At 40.9% G+C, this 19,538-nt stretch overlaps 1 protein-coding gene across 1 annotated transcript in view; it reads left to right on the top strand.

The window, feature by feature from the left end:
* Positions 1-19,538, top strand: part of LOC106089118 (gamma-1-syntrophin) — a 238,422-nt gene that overhangs the window by 167,133 nt on the left and 51,751 nt on the right. The window contains exon 7 of the mRNA XM_059370112.1: positions 17,191-17,349. Within this exon, the coding sequence (XP_059226095.1) occupies positions 17,191-17,349 (159 nt within the window). The remainder of the gene's footprint in view (positions 1-17,190; positions 17,350-19,538) is intronic.

Here is a 19,538-nt window from a genome sequence, read left to right as displayed (position 1 = left end):
TCAATCTTGTGGGAGCATTAACGCAACATAAAACTGCCAACAGCGAAGGAAACAGCGGCAGCACTCGATATCACAACAAACGAATAAAATTAAATTTTCTCTCCCCAAGGGCCCCAAATAATGTTTAAATGCAGTTGTATGGGTATTCATATATGTGAGGAAAACTTTTAGCACACATTTCCAACGCGCCTTGGGCTAGGTAAACAAATTTTGTTTTAGCACAGGACACGTGTAAGGGGAAATTAAAATCGCATCAAATGGTATGAGAATGACAATGGCAAAAATGCATTGATTGGCTGGCGAAATATCGAATATTGAAATACCCAAGTGTCCTATAACTTTAAGGCATATGATTAGAATATTTGAATATGAATGTATGAATGCAGCCATGGGGAATAGTTTGGTGGAAAAATTTTAGCAATAACACTCGGGAACAACTTTTGTTTCTAAAGAAAGAAATGAGAAAAATTTAAAGAATTCTGGTAGATTTCCTGATGATTTTGTTATGTTGAAATTTTAAGTTTATCTAGGACAAAGTCGATAAAGGCAATAAAGGCACAGGGCCCAACAAAGGCGATATTATAACACTTCTTAGGAGAAGTAGTCAGGATCAGCTTTGCAAAACGTCCGAAAAGGTCTTGAAAATGGTATGTTTAAGTATGAGGCAACCACTACGGCTATGATATTTAAGGCGATGGGAGAAAAGATAGAGGATAGGAGCACGTCATACTCTCTTAATATAATCGATGTAACGATAGGCAACCTGGAGGCAATGGAAGACGTTTTGTGCCGGATACTTGAGGCGACACTTGAGGTCATGTAAGAGCAACTGCATCACGTTCTCGCATTGAAAAACTTTAGTATTGTCATCTTGTAAGCTCATGTTGCACAGATGGATCAAAGCTAGAGAACAAAGTAGGCCAGAAGGTTTACTTTGGGGATGTATGGACTTAAATCTGTTCCCATCTGCCTGATCGTAATACAATCCATCAAGCGAAAACTCGGGCGATCACGGAATAAGTAAGGTGGTGTGATATTAACTCAAGGACTTCGAGTAGGAAAATCTCTACGGGCAGTAAACTAACCATCAGGGCAATAACAACAAAGACGGTAAGGACACAAACCGTCTTCTCAGCAAGTGTCGCGATCCACATCGTTTGGTTGACGGGCCACAGCGGAGTAAAGGGGAATGAAAGACCAGAGGATTTGACAATGAAGACAAGAATACTGCCGTTTATAAACTTGGTTAGTCCGAAGCCTTTCGGGTCGACGCGCACAAACAGTGTTAGTCTAATGATTGCATCAGTGGGTCGGTCCGCTGTTAACAGCCCCCTCGATGCCAATGCATACCGCCAATGTATACGTCTTGAGCAGTTATTTGAATTTTCTTCTCTATATTATGGCCCCCACAATACGTTCCATGGTTTTAAATGGATAGGTCTGTAGGCTGGTAACCGTTCATAACGCCCAACATTTTTATACCATCCACCATAGGATGGGGGGTACATTACTTTCGTCATTCGTTTGTAACTACTCGAAATATTCGTCTAAGACGCAATAAAATATATATATTCTTGATCATCGCGACATTTTATGTCGATCTAGCCATGTCCGTCCGTCCGTCCGTCTGTCCGTCTGTCCGTCCGTCCGTCCGTCCGTCTGTCCGTCCGTCCGTCTGTCCGTCCGTCCGTCCGTCTGTTTGCTGTCGAAGGCACGCTTACTTCCGAAGGAGTAAAGCTAGCCGCTTGAAATTTTGCACAAATACTTTTTATTAGTGTAGGTCGGTTGGTATTGTACATGAGCCAAATCGGTCCATGTTTTGATATATCTGCCATATAAACCGATCTTGGGTCTTGACTTCTTGAGCCTCTAGAGGGCGCAATTCTTATCCGTTTTTATTGAAATTTTGCACGTAGTGTTTTGGTATAACTACCAACAACTACGCTAAGTATGGTTTAAATCGGTCCATGTTTTGAAATAGCTGCCATATAAACCGATCTTGGATTTTGACTTCTTGAGACTCTAGACGGCGCAATTCTCGTCCGATTTAACCGAAACTTTTCACGAAGTGTTTTGGAAGCACTTCCAACAACTACGCTAAGTATGGTTCAAATCGGTCCATGTTTTGATATAGCTGCCATGTAAACCGATCTTGGGTCTTGACTTCTTGAACCTCTAGAGGGTGCAATTCTCGTCCGATTTGGCTGAAATTTTGTACGACGGCTTCTCTTATGATCTTTAACATACGTGTCTGAATGGTCTGAATCGATCAATAGCTTGATACAGCTCCCATATAAACCTATCTCCCGAATTTGCATCTTGAGCTCCTACAAGGCGCAATTCTTATCCGAATGAACTTAAATATTACACAATGACTTCTACAATGTTCTGCATTCATTTATGGTCCGAATCGGACTATAACTTTATATAGCTCTAACAGCATAACAGTTCTTATTCAATATTCTATATTTGTTTATAAAGAGATACCGCGTATAGAACTAGACAAATGCGATCAATGGTGGAGGGTATAAAAGATTCGGCTCGGCCGAACTTAGCACGCTCTTACTTGTTTTTTTTTTTTCTTTGCACAGAGTGGTCTCCTCCGACCTTTCCATGACATAGGCACGCTGTTTGAATTTGAGCAGTTATATGGTTCAATGGTTTTAAATGGATAGGTCTGTAGGCTGGTGACCGGTCATAACGTCCAACGGACATAAGGCCCAACTTATTTGTTTGCGCGTTATGTCCGCTTTGCAAATTGCAAATTTTGCCCATGAACATTCCACTAAGGAACAGGGACGAACTTATCACATATCAATGAGTGCAGTCCGATTTTTTTAAGCTCAATGATAAGGGGCCTCCTTTTTATAGCCGAGTTCGAACGGCGTGCCGCAGTGCGACACCTCTTTAGAGAGAAGTTTTACATGGCATAGTACCTCACAAATGTTGCCAACATTAGGAGGGGAAAACCACCGCTGAAAATTTTTTCTGATGGTCTCGCCAGTATTCAAACCCAGGCGTTCAGCGTTATAGGCGGACATGCTAACCTCTGCGCTACGGTGGCCTCCCCACCTGTTCCTTAGCATATGGTTTATCCAGTCTCTAAGGACCGGGTCCACCCGGTACTGTTCCAAGAATTGGATCAGTGTGTCGCTCCGCACATTGTTGAAGCCCCCTCGATGTCAATGTATATCGGCAGTGTGTACGTTTTGGCATCGAACGATTCTTCTATTTTATGCACAACCTTGTGCAATCTCCACCGACCTTGCCTTGACAAAGGCATGCTATTTGTATTTGAGGAGTTCCACATTCCATTGCTTTGAGTAGAAAGGCCGTAAGGCTTATGGGTCTGTAGGTCTTTGGTGTCGCATAACTTGCCCTGCCGGGCTTGTGTATAAACACCACCCTTGCCTCCTGCCAGGCTTTCGTAGTATATGAAAGTTCTAGGCACACAGTGAAAATTTTGGTCAGACGAGTCGCCTTTCTGACTCTTTCTGCAATAACGCCGGAATTATTCCATCAGGTCTGGGTGACTTAAATGGTTTGAAGCCCCTCAAGCATTCCTTCACCATAAATCCCATTATCATAATCCTTCAATTAACGTCATTACTTAGTATCTGTGCAAAATTTCAAGCCGCTAGCTTTACGCGTTCGACCGCTATCGTGATTTCGACAAACGGACGGACGGACGGGCGGACGGACTAGATCGACTCAAAGCCTTGAGACGATCAAGAATATCTATACTTTATGTTGTCTATTTCGAGATGTTATAAACGGAATGACGGAATGGAGGCCACCCTAGCGCAGAGGTTAGCATGTCCGCCTGTGACGCTGAACGCCGGGGTTCGAATCCTGGCGAGACCATCAGAATTTTCAGCGTTGGTTTTCCCCTCCTTATGCTGACAACATTTGTGAGGTACTTTGCCATGTAAAACTTCTCTCCAAAGAGGTGTCGCACTGCGGCACGCCGATCGAACTCGGCTATATAAAGGAGGCCCCTTATCATTGAGCTTAAAACTTGATTCGGACAGCACTCATTGATAGGTGGGAAGCTTGCTCCTTAGTGGAACATGGTCATGGGCAAAATTTGCATTTTTTTGCAAGCGGAATGACTAGATTAGTATCCTCGCTTCCTATGGTGGTGGGTATAATAAAATTGTCAGTCTGACCCATTGTGCGAGTGCTAGTCTCCAGGTCTGACACATATGCATCTGCATTTCCGGAGCACCGGGGCACCTTCACCTGAGTGTCTATTCGGTGTGTGTCAACTATTAGTCTTGTTCGCCTACGTATACATGCTCGCTTGTGTAGCATCTCATAACATCCCCCCGTCGTAACCATCTCATGTTATCCAATAATTCCTCATGGCCCTGTTCTCAATATTTTGTTAAAAACTTAGAAAGATGTACTCCTTCTATTAGCGAGGAATAGATGAAACTAAACTTATAATTGAAAAACTTTTTGCCTCCTCCTCAAAATTGCATGTTAAAAGAAAAATTTGAAAAAAAAACTCCTAAAATACAAAGTCTATAATTCGCCCATTGATGAACAGGCATTGAAAGTTGTCAAAGTAGGCAAACAAACAAAAAAAAAAACGAACCAGCAAAGGAAACAAAAAGTTACACCGAGAACGGAAACAAGGTGCGATAACAAACCAAGCCGAAATAATTCAATATGTTCGTGTGCAATTTCATGAAAATATGAAAAGGACATCAAATCAAAGGAGAGGAACAGAAAAAAAAACGACACCGGATGTCATTAGGCTGATCCAGCTTACAATGGCAGCTAGATAGAATGGATACTCTGCCATTGCAAGGACAATAAAGACCATATGACTTACCGAATCCATTTATGACTGGGTCGATGATGACGATGCCAATGATTGTCATTGGTAAGACACCAAAGTGGAGCATTGGGCTTACAAAACATTAGACCGAATAATAAGGGTAGCATGTCAGTAGAATCAACAAAAACACATCCGGATTATGGAGGAAGATTTTCTAGCACAACACTCAATGCTGTGAAATGGTGATGTTGGTGCCCATTATAAAAAGTGGGTCAATCCATGAATATCCTGGGCCTTGTATGCAAATATTATTTCCGTTCTGAAAACACTGTTTTCTATTGCCATACCAGCAGCATAAAATATGCAAACACACACACACACACACACGCCCACACACAATGCAAACAAATAAACAAACATAGAGGATGTATAGCGGCATACAACCACCCCACAACCCCTGCTGTGTCATAGAATCGTCAGCTTTAAATGCAAACACTAACATGCAGCCGGCCAGGTTCTCACAGCTTCATTGAAATGGACAAAGAAGAAAGAATAACAAAATTTTTGCATTCGAAAAAAGGAAATGAAAACAAATACACCCACACACACACACACCAAATACTAGTTCTTGATGACATCAGGTACATTTGCATCTTTAGCCACAAAAACTTACTTTCACACACTCTTTGGTACATTTACACATCTGTCGAGCAAAAAAAGGAAGCCACGCACATGCACTATATTTCGAAGAGTACTCTCACAACTTTTTGTGCACAACATTTACAAAATATCCTTTTTATTAACGGTTTTTTGGGTTGTACTTTTTTCTTCTTCTTGTTTTATAGGATATTTGAAAGATATGTAGCAAATTGTATGGGTGGTTCCATACAAAGCAAAATTTTTTTAACAAATATTGCGGGAATTTTCGTTGATTCTTACTATTCTGGTATAAGGAATACGAAGAAAAAAAGCTGCAAAACACTTATGGGGACTTCCTTAGGAGAATGTTTGTTAATAAGTGGGGTTCGCTTAAGAAGCTCATGGAAATCTTAGAGGGATTTTAAAGTACCAGGCACCAAAGTACCAACAGATAAGATTGATATTGACACCATAGGATGGGGGAATGCTAATCTAGTCTTTGCGATTGTGACACCTCGAAATATTCGTTTAAGACCCCATAAAGTGCATATATTCTTGATCGCCTCGACAATCTGACTCATGTCCTTCAGTCCGTCCGTCCGTCCGTCCGACCCTCTGTCGAAATCACGATACCGGTCAAACGCGTAAAGCTAGCCGCTTGAAATTTAAGGTCTTCGGGCCCTTAAAAGGAGCATTTATTACCCGATTTCGCTGAAGCTTGGCACAGTAAGCTGTGGTAGGTCCTTCATTATCCATGTTCAATATGGTCGGTCGGTCTATTTTTCGACATAGATACCATATAGACCGATCTAATGTCTTGAGTCCATAAAAAGCTCATTAATTATCCTTGGAAATAAATCCACAACTTTGTTTTACTTGTTCATCTGAGCGGTTCTAGACATTTCTAGAGAGATAGACATAGGCTTTCAGTGCTACTGTAAGTTCATATCTGTAAATCTGAGTGTCATAGTTGACCACTTTCCACTTCTCCAACCTTCAAGTGGCTAAAACTGAACCGATTTGCATGATTAAAGACTCTGGAAAAAAACTTGACGAGATCTTAAACAAATAAAAAGACATTAATTTCGGCCGGGCCGAACTTTGGATATCCACCACCTCGGGTATATATGTAAACCCCCTTTCGTCACAAGACGATGGAAATTTGATAACTCATGTTTCCAAATTCGGGACGGACATTAAGTGGTCTAATAAATATAAGTCACTGTTGAATTTTGAATTTTAAATTTCAACAAAATCGGATAATAAATAAAGCTTTTATGAGCTTCAGACCCTTAATTGGCATATCGGTCTATATATCAGCTATACAGTCCGATCTTTCCCATATTCGGGTCAGATGCCAGGTGGCCTAAAACTACTTACTGTTTCAAATATAAGCGAAATCGGATGAAAAATAAAGCTTTTAGTGGCTTCAGACCCTTAATCGGGAGATCGGTCTATATGACAGCTATATCTAGATATAGGCCGATCTAAACCATATTTGGGTCCTATTCTGGAAAGCCTAAAACTACTCACTCTTACAAAATTCAGCGAAATCGGGTAATAAATAAAGCTTTTAGTAGCTTCAGACCCTTAATCGGCAGATCGGTCTTTATGGCAGCTATATCTAGATATAGGCCGATTCAAACCATATTTGCGAAGGATGTCGGGAGACCTAAAACTACTCACTGTTTAAAATTTCAGCGAAATTGGGTGATAAATAAAGCTTTTAGGGGCTTCAGACCCTTAATCGGGAGATCGGTCTATATGGCAGCTATACCTAGATATAGGCCGATCCAAACCATATTTGCGACGGATGTCGGGAGACCTAAAACTACTCACTGTTTCAAATTTCAGCGAAATCGGTTAAAAAATAAAGCTTTAAGGGGCTTTAGGCCCTTAATCGGGAGATCGGTCTATATGGCAGCTATATCTAGATATAGGCCGATCCGATCCATATTTAGGACGGATGTCGGGAGACCTAAAACTACTCACTGTTTCAAATTTCAGCGACTTCGGTTAAAAAATAAAGCTTTTAGTGGCTTCAGACCCTCAATCGGGAGATAGGTCTATATGGCAGCTATATCTAGATATAGGCCGATTCAAACCATATTTGCGATGGATGTCGGGAGACCTAAAACTACTCACTGTTTCAAATTTCAGCGAAATCGGTTAAAAAATAAAGCTTTAAGGGGCTTTAGGCCCTTAATCGGGAGATCGGTCTATATGGCAGCTATATCTAGATATAGGCCGATCCGATCCATATTTAGGACGGATGTCGGGAGACCTAAAACTACTCACTGTTTCAAATTTCAGCGACTTCGGTTAAAAAATAAAGCTTTTAGGGGCTTCAGACCCTTAATCGGGAGATCGGTCTATATGGCAGCTATACCTAGATATAGGCCGATCCAAACCATATTTGCGATGGATGTCGGGAGACCTAAAACTATTCACTGTTTCAAATTTCAGCGAAATCGGTTAAAAAATAAAGCTTTAAGGGGCTTTAGGCCCTTAATCGGGAGATCGGTCTATATGGCAGCTATATCTAGATATAGGCCGATCCGATCCATATTTAGGACGGATGTCGGGAGACCTAAAACTACTCACTGTTTCAAATTTCAGCGACTTCGGTTAAAAAATAAAGCTTTTAGTGGCTTCAGACCCTCAATCGGGAGATAGGTCTATATGGCAGCTATATCTAGATATAGGCCGATCCAAACCATATTTGCGATGGATGTCGGGAGACCTAAAACTACTCACTGTTTCAAATTTCAGCGAAATCGGTCAAAAAATAAAGCTTTTAGTGGCTTCAGACCCTCAATCGGGAGATCGGTCTATATGGCAGCTATATCTAGATATAGGCCGATCCGAACCATATTTGCGACGGATGTCGGGAGACCTGAAACTACTCACTGTTTCAAATTTCAGCGAAATCGGTTAAAAAATACAGCTTTTAGAGGCTTTAGGCCCTTAATCTGGAGATCGGTCTATATGACAGCTATATCTAGATATAGGCCGATCCAAACCATATTTGGGACGGATGTCGGGAGACCTAAAACTACTCACTGTTTAAAATTTCAGCGAAATCGGTTAAAAAATAAAGCTTTTAGGGGCTTTAGGCCCTTAATCGGGAGATCGGTCTATATGGCAGCTATATCTAGATATAGTCCGGTCTGAACCATATTTGGGTCAGATATCGGAAGGCTTATAATAACCCACTGCTTCAAATTTCAGCGAAATCGGATAAAAAATAAAGCATTTATGGGCATTAGACCTTTTATCGTCAGATCGGTCTATATAGCAGCTATATCCAAATATGGTCCGATTCGGCCCATACAAGAACTTAACCAGCGTGCATCAAAAAGACGTATCTGTGCCAAATTTCAGCTCAATATCTCAATTTTTGAAGGCTGTAGAGTGATTACAACAGACGGACGGACAGACGGATAGACGGACAGATACACGGACATCGTTAAATCGTCTTAGAATTTTACGACGATCCGAAATATATATAATTTGTAGGGTCGGAAATTGATATTTCGATGTGTTGCATACGGAATGACTAAACGAATGTATCCCCTATCCTTCGGTGGTGGGTATAAAAACATGCCAAACCATGCCATCGTACCCGGTTAAGGAGGTATGAAAAGTTAAATTTAATTTTTATACCCACCACCGAAGGATGGGGGTGTATTCATTTTGTCATTCCGGTTGCAACACATCGAAATATACATTTCCGACCCTATAAAGTATATATATTATTGATCAGCGTACAATTGATAGCCATGTCCGCCCGTCTGTCTTGAAATAGCCCCCACATAGACCGTACCGTCGATTTAGGGTCTTAGACCCCTAAAAGCCACATTTACTATCCGATTTTGCTGAAATTGGGGACAGTGAGTTCCGTTAGGACCCTCGACATCTTTCTTCAATATAGCCCAGATCGGTCCAGATTGGGATATAGCTTCCTTATAGGCAGATCTCCCGACTTGAAGTCTTGGGTCAATAAAAGGCGCATGTATCGTCCGACTACGCCGAAATTTGGGATAGTGAGTTACGTTAACATCCTTCTTTAATTTGGCTCAAATCGGTCTAGATTTAGATATAGCTGTCATATATACTGATCTGTCGATTTAAAGTCTTGACCCCATGAAAGACGCACTTATTATCCGATTTCGCTGAAATTTGGGGCAGTGGGTTGTGTTTGGCCCTTCGACACCCTTCTTCAATTCAACTCAGATCGGTCCAGATTTGAATATAGATGCCATATAGACCGATCTTTCGATTTAAGGTTTTGGGTCCATAAAAAGCGCATTCATTGTCCGATGTTACCGAACTTTAGGACAGTAAGTTAGATTAAGCCCCTCGACACACTTCTGCAATATGGCACAGACCGGTCCAGATTTGGATGTAGCTGCCATATGGACCGATCTCTCGATTTAAGGTTTTGGGCCCATAAAAGGCGCATTTATTGTCCAATGTCGCCGAAATTTTGGACAGTGGGTTGTGTTAGGCCCTTCAACACCCTTCTTCAATTTTACCCAGATCGGTCCAGATTTGAATATAGATGCCATATAGACCGATCTCTCGATTTAAGCTTTTGGGCCCATAAAAAGCGCATTCATTGTCCGATGTCGTTGTGATTAGGTGCAACACAATCTATACCATCGTTAGGGATTGGTTCTGTGGTATTCATTGTATTTGAATGTGGTATTCACAGAGTTGGCTTGGGGGCTTTCATTGAACACCTAGGGACTATTTCTATCGGAACTATTTCTGACTGCGGAACTATTTCTGACTGCAGGCAGAGATCCAGGCTAACACGGAATGCGTGAGGTGCAGTAGCAAAAATTCGAGTGCGTCGTGTGGAAACATCTTCACGGACTGTAAACTGGCCACCAGGGCTATAACAACCAGGGTTGTAAGATCAGGAACGGTCTGGGAGTATTAGAAGAAGATTAATGCTTTAGGATGGCACGATCTACACCTAGTTGGTTTTGAACCATAGAGGAAAAAGAGAGAACGAAAGTTGTGACGAAATAGGAGACGAATTCGACGTGATAGGCCGAGGACTGCCAGCAGTAAACTTAGTGAATGCGTAGCCTTTAGGGGCGACGCAGTGCGATTTTAAGGTGTGGCTAACGAACGCGCATTTAGCACTATGGCTGTGGAACAGTGAAAATGTCGGTAGGGCGACGAGGTTCCGGATCCTGAAAAGACGTATCACATAGAACTACGGTCGAACTCTTGCAAATTTGGCGCGGCAAGGGACGATTTGTGCAAGGCATGTGGAAAAGATGATGAACAATGATAAGGGACCTCCATTGCACCGCCGAAACTGAACCGCATGCCGCAGGACAATACTGCTACGTGGACCTCGTTCTGACTAGGTGGAACACATTCTATGCCATCATCAGAGATTATTTCTGTGGTATTCATTATAATTGAATGTGGATGTTATATTCCCAGAGTTTACCCTGAGGTCCTACATTGAGGACCTAGACTCTGAAAGCCATTTCTGACTGCAGTCCTACAGGCGGAGATCCAGGGAAACACAGAATGCGTGAGGTGCAATAGTGTAAATGCGAGTACGTCGAGTGGAAACATCTTCGCGGACAGTAAACTGGCCACCAGGGCTATAAAAGCCAGGGGTGTAAGATCATAAACTGACTTGGAGTGTACGAAGGAGATGAACGTCTGAGGATGGCACGATCCACATCCGGTTGGTTTTGAACCATAGAGGAATAAATGAGAACGAAAGTTGTGACGAAATGGGAGACGAATTCGACGGCCGATCACTGCCATCAGTAAACTTTGCGAATGCAATGTCTTTTGGCGCGACGCAGTGCGATTTTAAGGTGTGGGTAACGAGCGCGCATTTACCACTGTGGCTTTGGAACAGTGAAGAAGTCGGTAGGGCGACGGGTTTCCGGATACTGAAAAGACTTATCACATAGGAATACGGTCGAACTCTTACAAATGGGCGCGGCAAGGGACGATTTGTACAAGGCATGTGGGAAAGATGATGAACAATGATAAGGAACCTCTATTTCATGGACGAAACCAAACCGCGTGCAGCAGGACAACACATCTTTGGCGAAGTTTTACTTTTCAATCCAATCTTACCCATTAACTATGGTGGTGGAAGTTTAAAGTGCGGCTCGACCCAACTGTATTCATTTAGAAGATTTTATTACAGTTCTCACTATTACAGCAATTATATGGACTATCCCACATACTTCCCATATACAAGACAAAGACACTTAAACAAAAGTGCAACACAAAAACAAATAAAACTCATTGGTCGCTTGAGTAACATAAATTCGTTTGAAAATTGATGTCCTAAAAAAATTTGAAAAATGTTCGACATTAAAATGTGTGAGAGTTTTTTTTCTTTTTGCTATGAAACGGTAGACACTTTGAAATGTATGACGGCTTTTACGATTGTTGAACTCCCACTGTGGCTCCACTTATGGTGTATGGTAAAAAACAAAACAGAAAATAATACTGAAATGAAAGTGAAACCAAAACGGAAACTGAAAGAATTTGTTACAGAGTTATTTACGACTTTTTACAGTACAATATGAGCGTGCTTGCCTTGCTGGCAAAGAAAGACAGCAGTCAGTTTAACAACTTTTAACGAGTTTTGTTGAAGGAAAAGCAGAGCAATAGATCACAATATGTTAACGGCAACATCATAATTTTTTCCAAAGGACTACAAGTGAATTGTTGAGATACATATCTCCATTGTCCCAGCATTTGAATGCATTTTTATTGAGAGTTGATGTTTTTGAGGAAATGACTTATTGTCATAGGGCACTGTAAATGGAAATACAAAATTTTATCAGGTTTAGTTGAAAAGGGGTTGCGAATTTTAATACGCCCCTATGTCACTATGGACACACGCCTGAGCTCTTAATCGGCTTGTTGTAAAATTGCAAATTTTGCCCATGAACTTTCCACTAAGGAACAGGGGCAAACTTCTCACATATCAATGAGTGCAGTCCGATTTAAGCTTAAACTCAATGATAAGGGGCCTCCTTTTTATAGCCGAGTCCGAACGGCGTGCCACAGTGCGACACCTCTTTGGAGAGAAGTTTTACATGGCATCGTACCTCACAAATGTTGCCAGTATTAGGAGGGAAAAACCACCGTTGAAAATTTGTTTCTGATGGTCTCGCCAGGATTCGAACCCAGGCGTTCAGCGTCATAGGCGGATATGCTAACCTCTGTGCTACGGTGGCCTCCTTGTTGTGCACTCAAAATAATAAAAAATAACCTCAAAAAAGAAAATCTTACTACTACTTAGAAAATCTGAATTCTTGTTTGAACCGTTGAGTGGAGCGGATGTTTTGTTATTTAGCTCCGCAAGAATTTTCTTGTAACTCATAATAGGTCATTGTTTTTGGAAGAAAAATGTATGTCACTCAAGGATAGCTAGGATAGAGGTATCCATTAGGCGGTTGATGATCTGCGTCTGTTTCCAGTTGAACGGCAGATCTAGACTCCGGGAGTAGACTTAGAATGGACTCCAAACCCAACAGCTGCGGCGGTGGTATCAGGCCATAGCATGTTGGCTGCTACTGAAACTTCGACAGGTGGAGCAGCTGCTCCAGGCTCCACTAGCCGACAGACGACTGGTCAGCAGGGGCTTTTGACGAACACACCTGGTTCGAATCAAAAGGACAAGGCCGAACATATTCTTTCTTAGCATGCCTATAATTTGCCTAGTGGAGCAGACGATTTGTTATGTCGCCCTGCAAGAATTTTCCTGTAGATCCTAATGGGTCATTGTTCTTGAAAGAAAAATTTATGCCACTCAAAAATAGCTACGATAGAGGTATCCATTAGGCGGTTTATGATCTGCGTCTGTTTCCAATGTAGCGTCATATCTAGAGTCCGGGAGAAGGCTTAGAATGGACTCCAAAGACCTAAAAGCTGCGGTGGTGGTATAAGGCCGAAGCATGTTGGCCGCTACTGAAACCTCGAATGGTGGAGCGGCTGCTCCAGGCTCCACTAGCCGACAGACGACTGGTCAGCAGAGGCTTTTGACGAAAAACACTTGGTTTGAATCTTAAGGACAAGGCCTAACCTATTCTTTCATCGCATGGCTATAATTTGCCTAGGCCATCGCCCTTCCCCGGCAAACCAACACGCTCTTTAAGAGGTTGGAATAATAGAAGACGCATTGCTCTCAGGCTTATTGAGAGGCTTGGTGCGAATGATCCTAAGACTCTCACTAAAAGGGTCTTAGGGCTCGGGGATTTGCTGCACAGGCTACCCCAAAGACTACACGTCTAGATTCGGAAACTGCGCCGCAGTCAGCCAGAAGGCCGCGATCACCTGGAGGACATCCCATGCCTAAAAAAAACTAGGGCGAATAAAAGTAAGATGTGTTCAAGAATCTTTGCTAATGTCGCTAGGGATAGTTTGGTGATGACAATTGTCGATATGGGAGAAGAATAGGGCTGCATACCTAGGCATAATTGGAGTGGGATAGTCAATGGACTGTCCTCAGTATACTTCGATATCCTTGCGGAATTTCCTGGGTCTCCTCCAGTTTGTGACGATGCAGGCTGGTATCGAGGTCGATACAGATTAATTGCCTTCGGAAATTAAGGCTCAACTGAAATGTATCGTTGTAAGCTAAAAAAGATTGATGATATCTGGCCAGGTGCAGCACTAGTTATAGTCAAGAAGAAAGATATTCCTTCTCGACCAATGGCGCATGCCTGAATACCAAGGATTCCCTACGATCCTGAATCGATACTTGGAAGACTAAGAGAATGTAATCCAAATCTTTCAACCAACGACTGGATGATTGGTAGATTGGATGAGGCTGATGATGACCGGAGACATACAGTATTTGTACAAAACTCCGGCTGTCTTACAGACCTTAACAAGTCTGAAGGGGTTGTATCCTACGGATTCAACAAGTTGACACTGAAGGTCTATAGAAGTGGTGGGGTTGGGGAATTAGGAGTTGTTGCTGAACACTTGCCAGATGAACTATAGACCACACCGCTAAAGTCTGGCGGATTGCAAATACCCCTGTCTTGATCGTGACAGAGGTATTGGGTTGCTCAAAATGTAATTGCGGATTTTTTAAAAGAAAGTAAATGCATTTTTTATGAAACTTAGAATGCACTTTAATCAAATATACTTTTTTTACACTTTTTTTCTAAAGCAAGCTAAAAGTAACAGCTGACAACTGACAGAAGAAAGAATGCATTTACAGAGTCACAAGCTGTGAAAAAAATTTTCAACGCCGACTATATGAAAAATCCGCAAAATCCGCGTCGAAACGGAACCGGAAAAGCCCTCTGAGGGTGGGTCATCCGGATGGATTGGGCTCAAGGTGTGATCCAGCGGGGAAGCACGAAACTCAAAAGGTACTTCGACAGCAGCATCTAGTAAACCATCTAAGGAGAAATCGTCCACACCCCAAGTGTTCAGTGTCCTGAAGAAGAGTGGTTCCACAGCTTTCTCACCTACCCCTGTATGCGTACGCAAGTTCATCATGGCAAGATCTAACGAATCTTGTGATGATGAACTCGTGGTGGAATCAGAAGACGAAGCTAATATAGCAGTGGTGGAAGTTCTGAAACCTGACTATGGTCGGGTTTCTACAGATAAATATCCACCATTATTAGGCCGCTCTAGCGGCACTTAGGGTGTTCCTGATGGCAGGGGGATTTGACGTGGTTCTTATCCAAAAACCATGGGTGTGTGGAGCAATGGTTCGTGGACTATGAATTCCGGGATTTAAACTACTCAAGGATGCGGGGAATGGGAGACACGAAGCGTGTATTCTTGCAAAGAGTAGTCTAAATGTTTTTCTTCTTCCGCCACTTAGCACTGAAGATTTAGTAGTAGCCAGCTATACATGGGACTCGATTCAGTGATGCCGCCATCAAACATTAAGTCGCTGTCGAGGTTCGTCCAATTTGGACTAAAATTGTAATTATATCGTCATTTGTAAACCGATTGTCACGAAATTTTGCTAGAAGGATTTTCTTACAAGTCTCAATATTATTCGAGAATTTCATAGAAATCGGCTCAGATTTAGATATAGCTTCCATATATATGTTCGTCTGATTTGGACTAAAATTGCTATTACATCGTCATTTGTAAACCGATTCTCACGAAATTTTGCGCGAGAGATTTTCTTATGAGTCCCAACATTATTCGAGAATTCCATAGTAATCGGTACAGATTTAGATATAGCTCCCATATATATGTTCGTCCGATTTGGACTAAAATTGCAATTATATCGTCATTTCTAAACCGATTGTCACGAAATTTTGCAAGAGAGATTCTCTTATCATTCTCGACATTATTGGTGAGTTTCACATAAATCGGTTCAGATTTAGATAAAGCTCCCTTATATATGTTCGTCCGATTTGGACTAAAATTGCAATTATATTGTTATTTGTAAACCGATTGTCACCAAATGAATGCTGGAAGGATTTTCTTATAAGTCTCAACATTATTGGGGAATTTCATATAAATCGGTTCAGATTTAGATATAGCTCCCATATATATGCTCGTCCGATTTGGACTAGTGTTGCAATAATGTGGTTATTTATTAACCGATTCTCACGATATAGATCGATCCAGACCATATTGAACACGCTTGGGAGAAATCGGATTAGAATTTCGCCCTCTAGAGGCTAAAGACGTCAATATGCCAGATCGGTTTATATGGCAGCTAAATTATGTTATGTACCGATTTGCGCCATACTTAACACAATTGATGGAAGTCATAGCAAAACACCCCGTGCAAAATTTCAGCCAAATCGGGCGTGATTTGCGCCCTCTAGAGGCTCAAGAAGTCAAGACCCAAGATTGGTTTATATGGCCGCTATATCAAAACATCAACCGATATGGCCTATTTACAATACCAACCGCCCTTAACTAATAAGAAGTATTTGTGCAAAATTTCAAGCGTCTAGCTTTACTCCTTCAAGTGTTAGCGAGCTCTCGACAGACAGACCGATGGTCAGACGGACGGACATGGCTAGATGGAGTTAAAATTCCATGACGATGGAGAATATATATATACTTTATAGGGTCTTAGACGCCTATTTCGAGGTGTTACAAATAGAATGACGAAATTAGTATACCGCCATTCTATTGTGGGGGGTACAAAAAAAAGATAAACGACACCTTTTCTTATAAAATTTTGTATGATTTTTTTTTTGTTCGTGCCGGCGTTCTGATGGGTCTACCAAATCGACAGGTGGGCGTTTGAAGCGAAAACTTTTGAGGGCGATGCCCATCCACTGTACGTCTATTCGAACATTCTGTCTTTCGTGGGTTTTTCGCTTACTCCAAGTTCAATCCAAACACTAATCCACGATTTCAAATATTTTTCCTTAAAACTGTATACCTATTAAAGTAAATTTTCTGAAAATCGAGGTTAGTACTTTTTTACTATTTTAACCCTATTTTATGCTTTTTACAATTTTTGCCGGTTATCATAGTACTTGGGAGCGTATGAGTATCATAAATGAAATATTTATGTGATGGATATCCATCCATGAGTGCGTATACGCAACACACAAAATAAATAAATTATTCGCATACTTATCCCCTGCCTTATTCTGCGTTCAATTTTGTTTTTTTTTTTTTTTTGGTTTATCAATAAGAAACTTACATTGAACTTTTATTAAAGCTCAGTTTTCAGTTTTAAAATTGAATAAGTTTTCTTATTTCCCTTATCTAATTGTTCTCATTGTCTTTTGTATTTCCCATTTTCCTTGCAGATGAAACTTTACAATCGAAATTTTGCCGTTGGCGAGCGCATTGAATACATGGGTTGGGTAAATGAAGGTGTCATCAATAATAATATATCATGGCAAAGTTATAAACCACGATTTTTAATACTAAAAGGCACCGAGGTCATGCTGTTCGAAACTCCACCGGTAAGTGAAGGATATTAAAAAAGAATACCACAAGTTTCTACCCCCAACCAGATTCTTTCCACCTCTAGCCCCTTCCAATTCCCATTTACCATAACTGTCATAAGAGGAAAATGACAACAAAAAACATTAAAACAATGAAAAACAAACTTTTGATCAAAGAGAGAATATGGTACAGCTCCACTAGCTCATATCAAAGTACGCACATGCATTGTGTGTCTTCATCAGGATATCTGCAATTCAGTTCCATTTCCGTAGTTTTTTGACAAATGTTTGTTGTTTTTCATTTTTTTGTAAATATTTCAAAACAAAAATATTTATTAAAACTTCCAACTCGTTAAAAATTTGTATTCAACATTCACTGCATTTACTGGGAGTTCACTAACTGTATGAAATGTTTTTTTTATACATTTTACACTCATACACAGATACACATAGTTACTCATACTTCCTGTTCATTCTACATGAATGTACATAGGTACATAGTTGTGTATATGCGAATAAACCTTGTTATTGAATTGGGAAAAATTCCGTTTATATCATAAATGACAACCGGGAATTAGCACGTTAAAGACGATAAGGATGTAAAAATCAGAAATTTCTCTGTTGGAGGCAAACAGGCAGTATGTCTTGGGGAAAAATGTCTACAATTTGTTCGTATAGATAAAGTTATCACAACTTTTTTATGGAAATTTCATCAAAATTTGTTTTTAATAGCAATTTTTACAAAATCTCTATAAAAATGAGATTTTGTATAACTTGCTATTAAAATCAAATTTTGATAAAATTTCCGTAGATTTTTTACAAAATTTTATTTGAGTGGAAAAGTTTCAAAAAATTTTATTTCTACAAAAATTTTGTTAAAATTTTGTTTCTGAAGGCAAGTGTGGTCGCTCCGATAGTAACGTGCTCGGATTACAAGTGCAGCGGTTATGAGTTCAATTCCTACCAGAGGCCTGGTCTGCCACTACTAAGGTATCACAATCTTGTATATAAAAATCAATTTGTGTTTGTTTGTTTGTTTGTATGTTTGTGTGTTCCTTATAGACTCAGAAACGGCAGAACCGATTTTCTTGAAATTTTCACAGATGGTGCATAATGGCCCCGTGGTGAAAATCGGGTAAGGGCGGACCCTCCCCCTTACCCTAATTTTCAGAAACGCCAGATCTCGGAGATGGGTGGTGCGATTTAATCGAAATTTTGTGTGCTCTCATATAGTACCCTAAAAATAAAAATTTGGAATAAAAATTTCGGATGGGGTAACTAGGGGGCTGCCCCACCTTAAAACCCACCAAACATATATTTAGAACAATCACGACAATATGGGACTCAAATTAAAGGTATTTAGGATAACAAAACGTATCTGATATCCAATTATCGGACTAAGTGCTGGGAGGACCACCCCAAGCCCCAAAACACCCCTAAATCGGACATATTTACCGACCATGGCAACATGGGACTCAAATGAAAGGTATTTGCGAGTAGAATACGAATCTGATATCCAAATGTGGGACCACGTTTCTGGAGGTCCACCCCTTTCCCAAAACACCCCCCAAACAGGACTTATTTACTGACCATGGGAAAATGGGGATTAAATAAAAGGTATTTGAATGTAGAAAACGAATCTGATATCAAAATATGGGACCAAGTCTTTGGGGGGCCGCCTCTCACAAAAATCATCCCCCAAAGGGGACAAATTTGCGACCACAGCAATATGGGGTTCAAATGAAAGGTCTTTGGGAGTAAATCACGAATTTGATATCAATATTCGAAATATGGGGCTCAAATTAAAGGTATGTGGGAGTAGACCACGTATCTGATATCAACATCAGGGGCCAACTGTGTAGCGGACGTCCCACCACCATAACAACCCCCACATAGGACGTATTTGCTCACCAAGACAATTTGGGTCTTAAAGAAAGTGGAACTATATATTCATAGTTTTTAGGGCCAATACCCCAAACCGGACATATTTGCTGACTTTTGCAATAAGGAGTTTAAATGAGATTAGAAAACGAATTTGATATCAAATTTAGAGGGCAATGGCAATATGGGATTCAAATAAATGATAAATATATATTTGTGGAGCTTAAATGAAAGGTAGAGCAAGAATTGATACCCATTTTCGGGACCAGTTTTCTGGGGGTCTACCCCTTTCCCAAAATACCCTTCAAACAGCAATTTTTTAGTGA

The sequence above is a fragment of the Stomoxys calcitrans genome, chromosome 5 (assembly GCF_963082655.1).
Source record: "Stomoxys calcitrans chromosome 5, idStoCalc2.1, whole genome shotgun sequence".
NCBI classification, from domain to species: domain Eukaryota; kingdom Metazoa; phylum Arthropoda; class Insecta; order Diptera; family Muscidae; genus Stomoxys; species Stomoxys calcitrans.
Note: the sequence above shows the minus strand (reverse complement) of the source record. Positions and strands in the feature narration are given on the sequence as shown.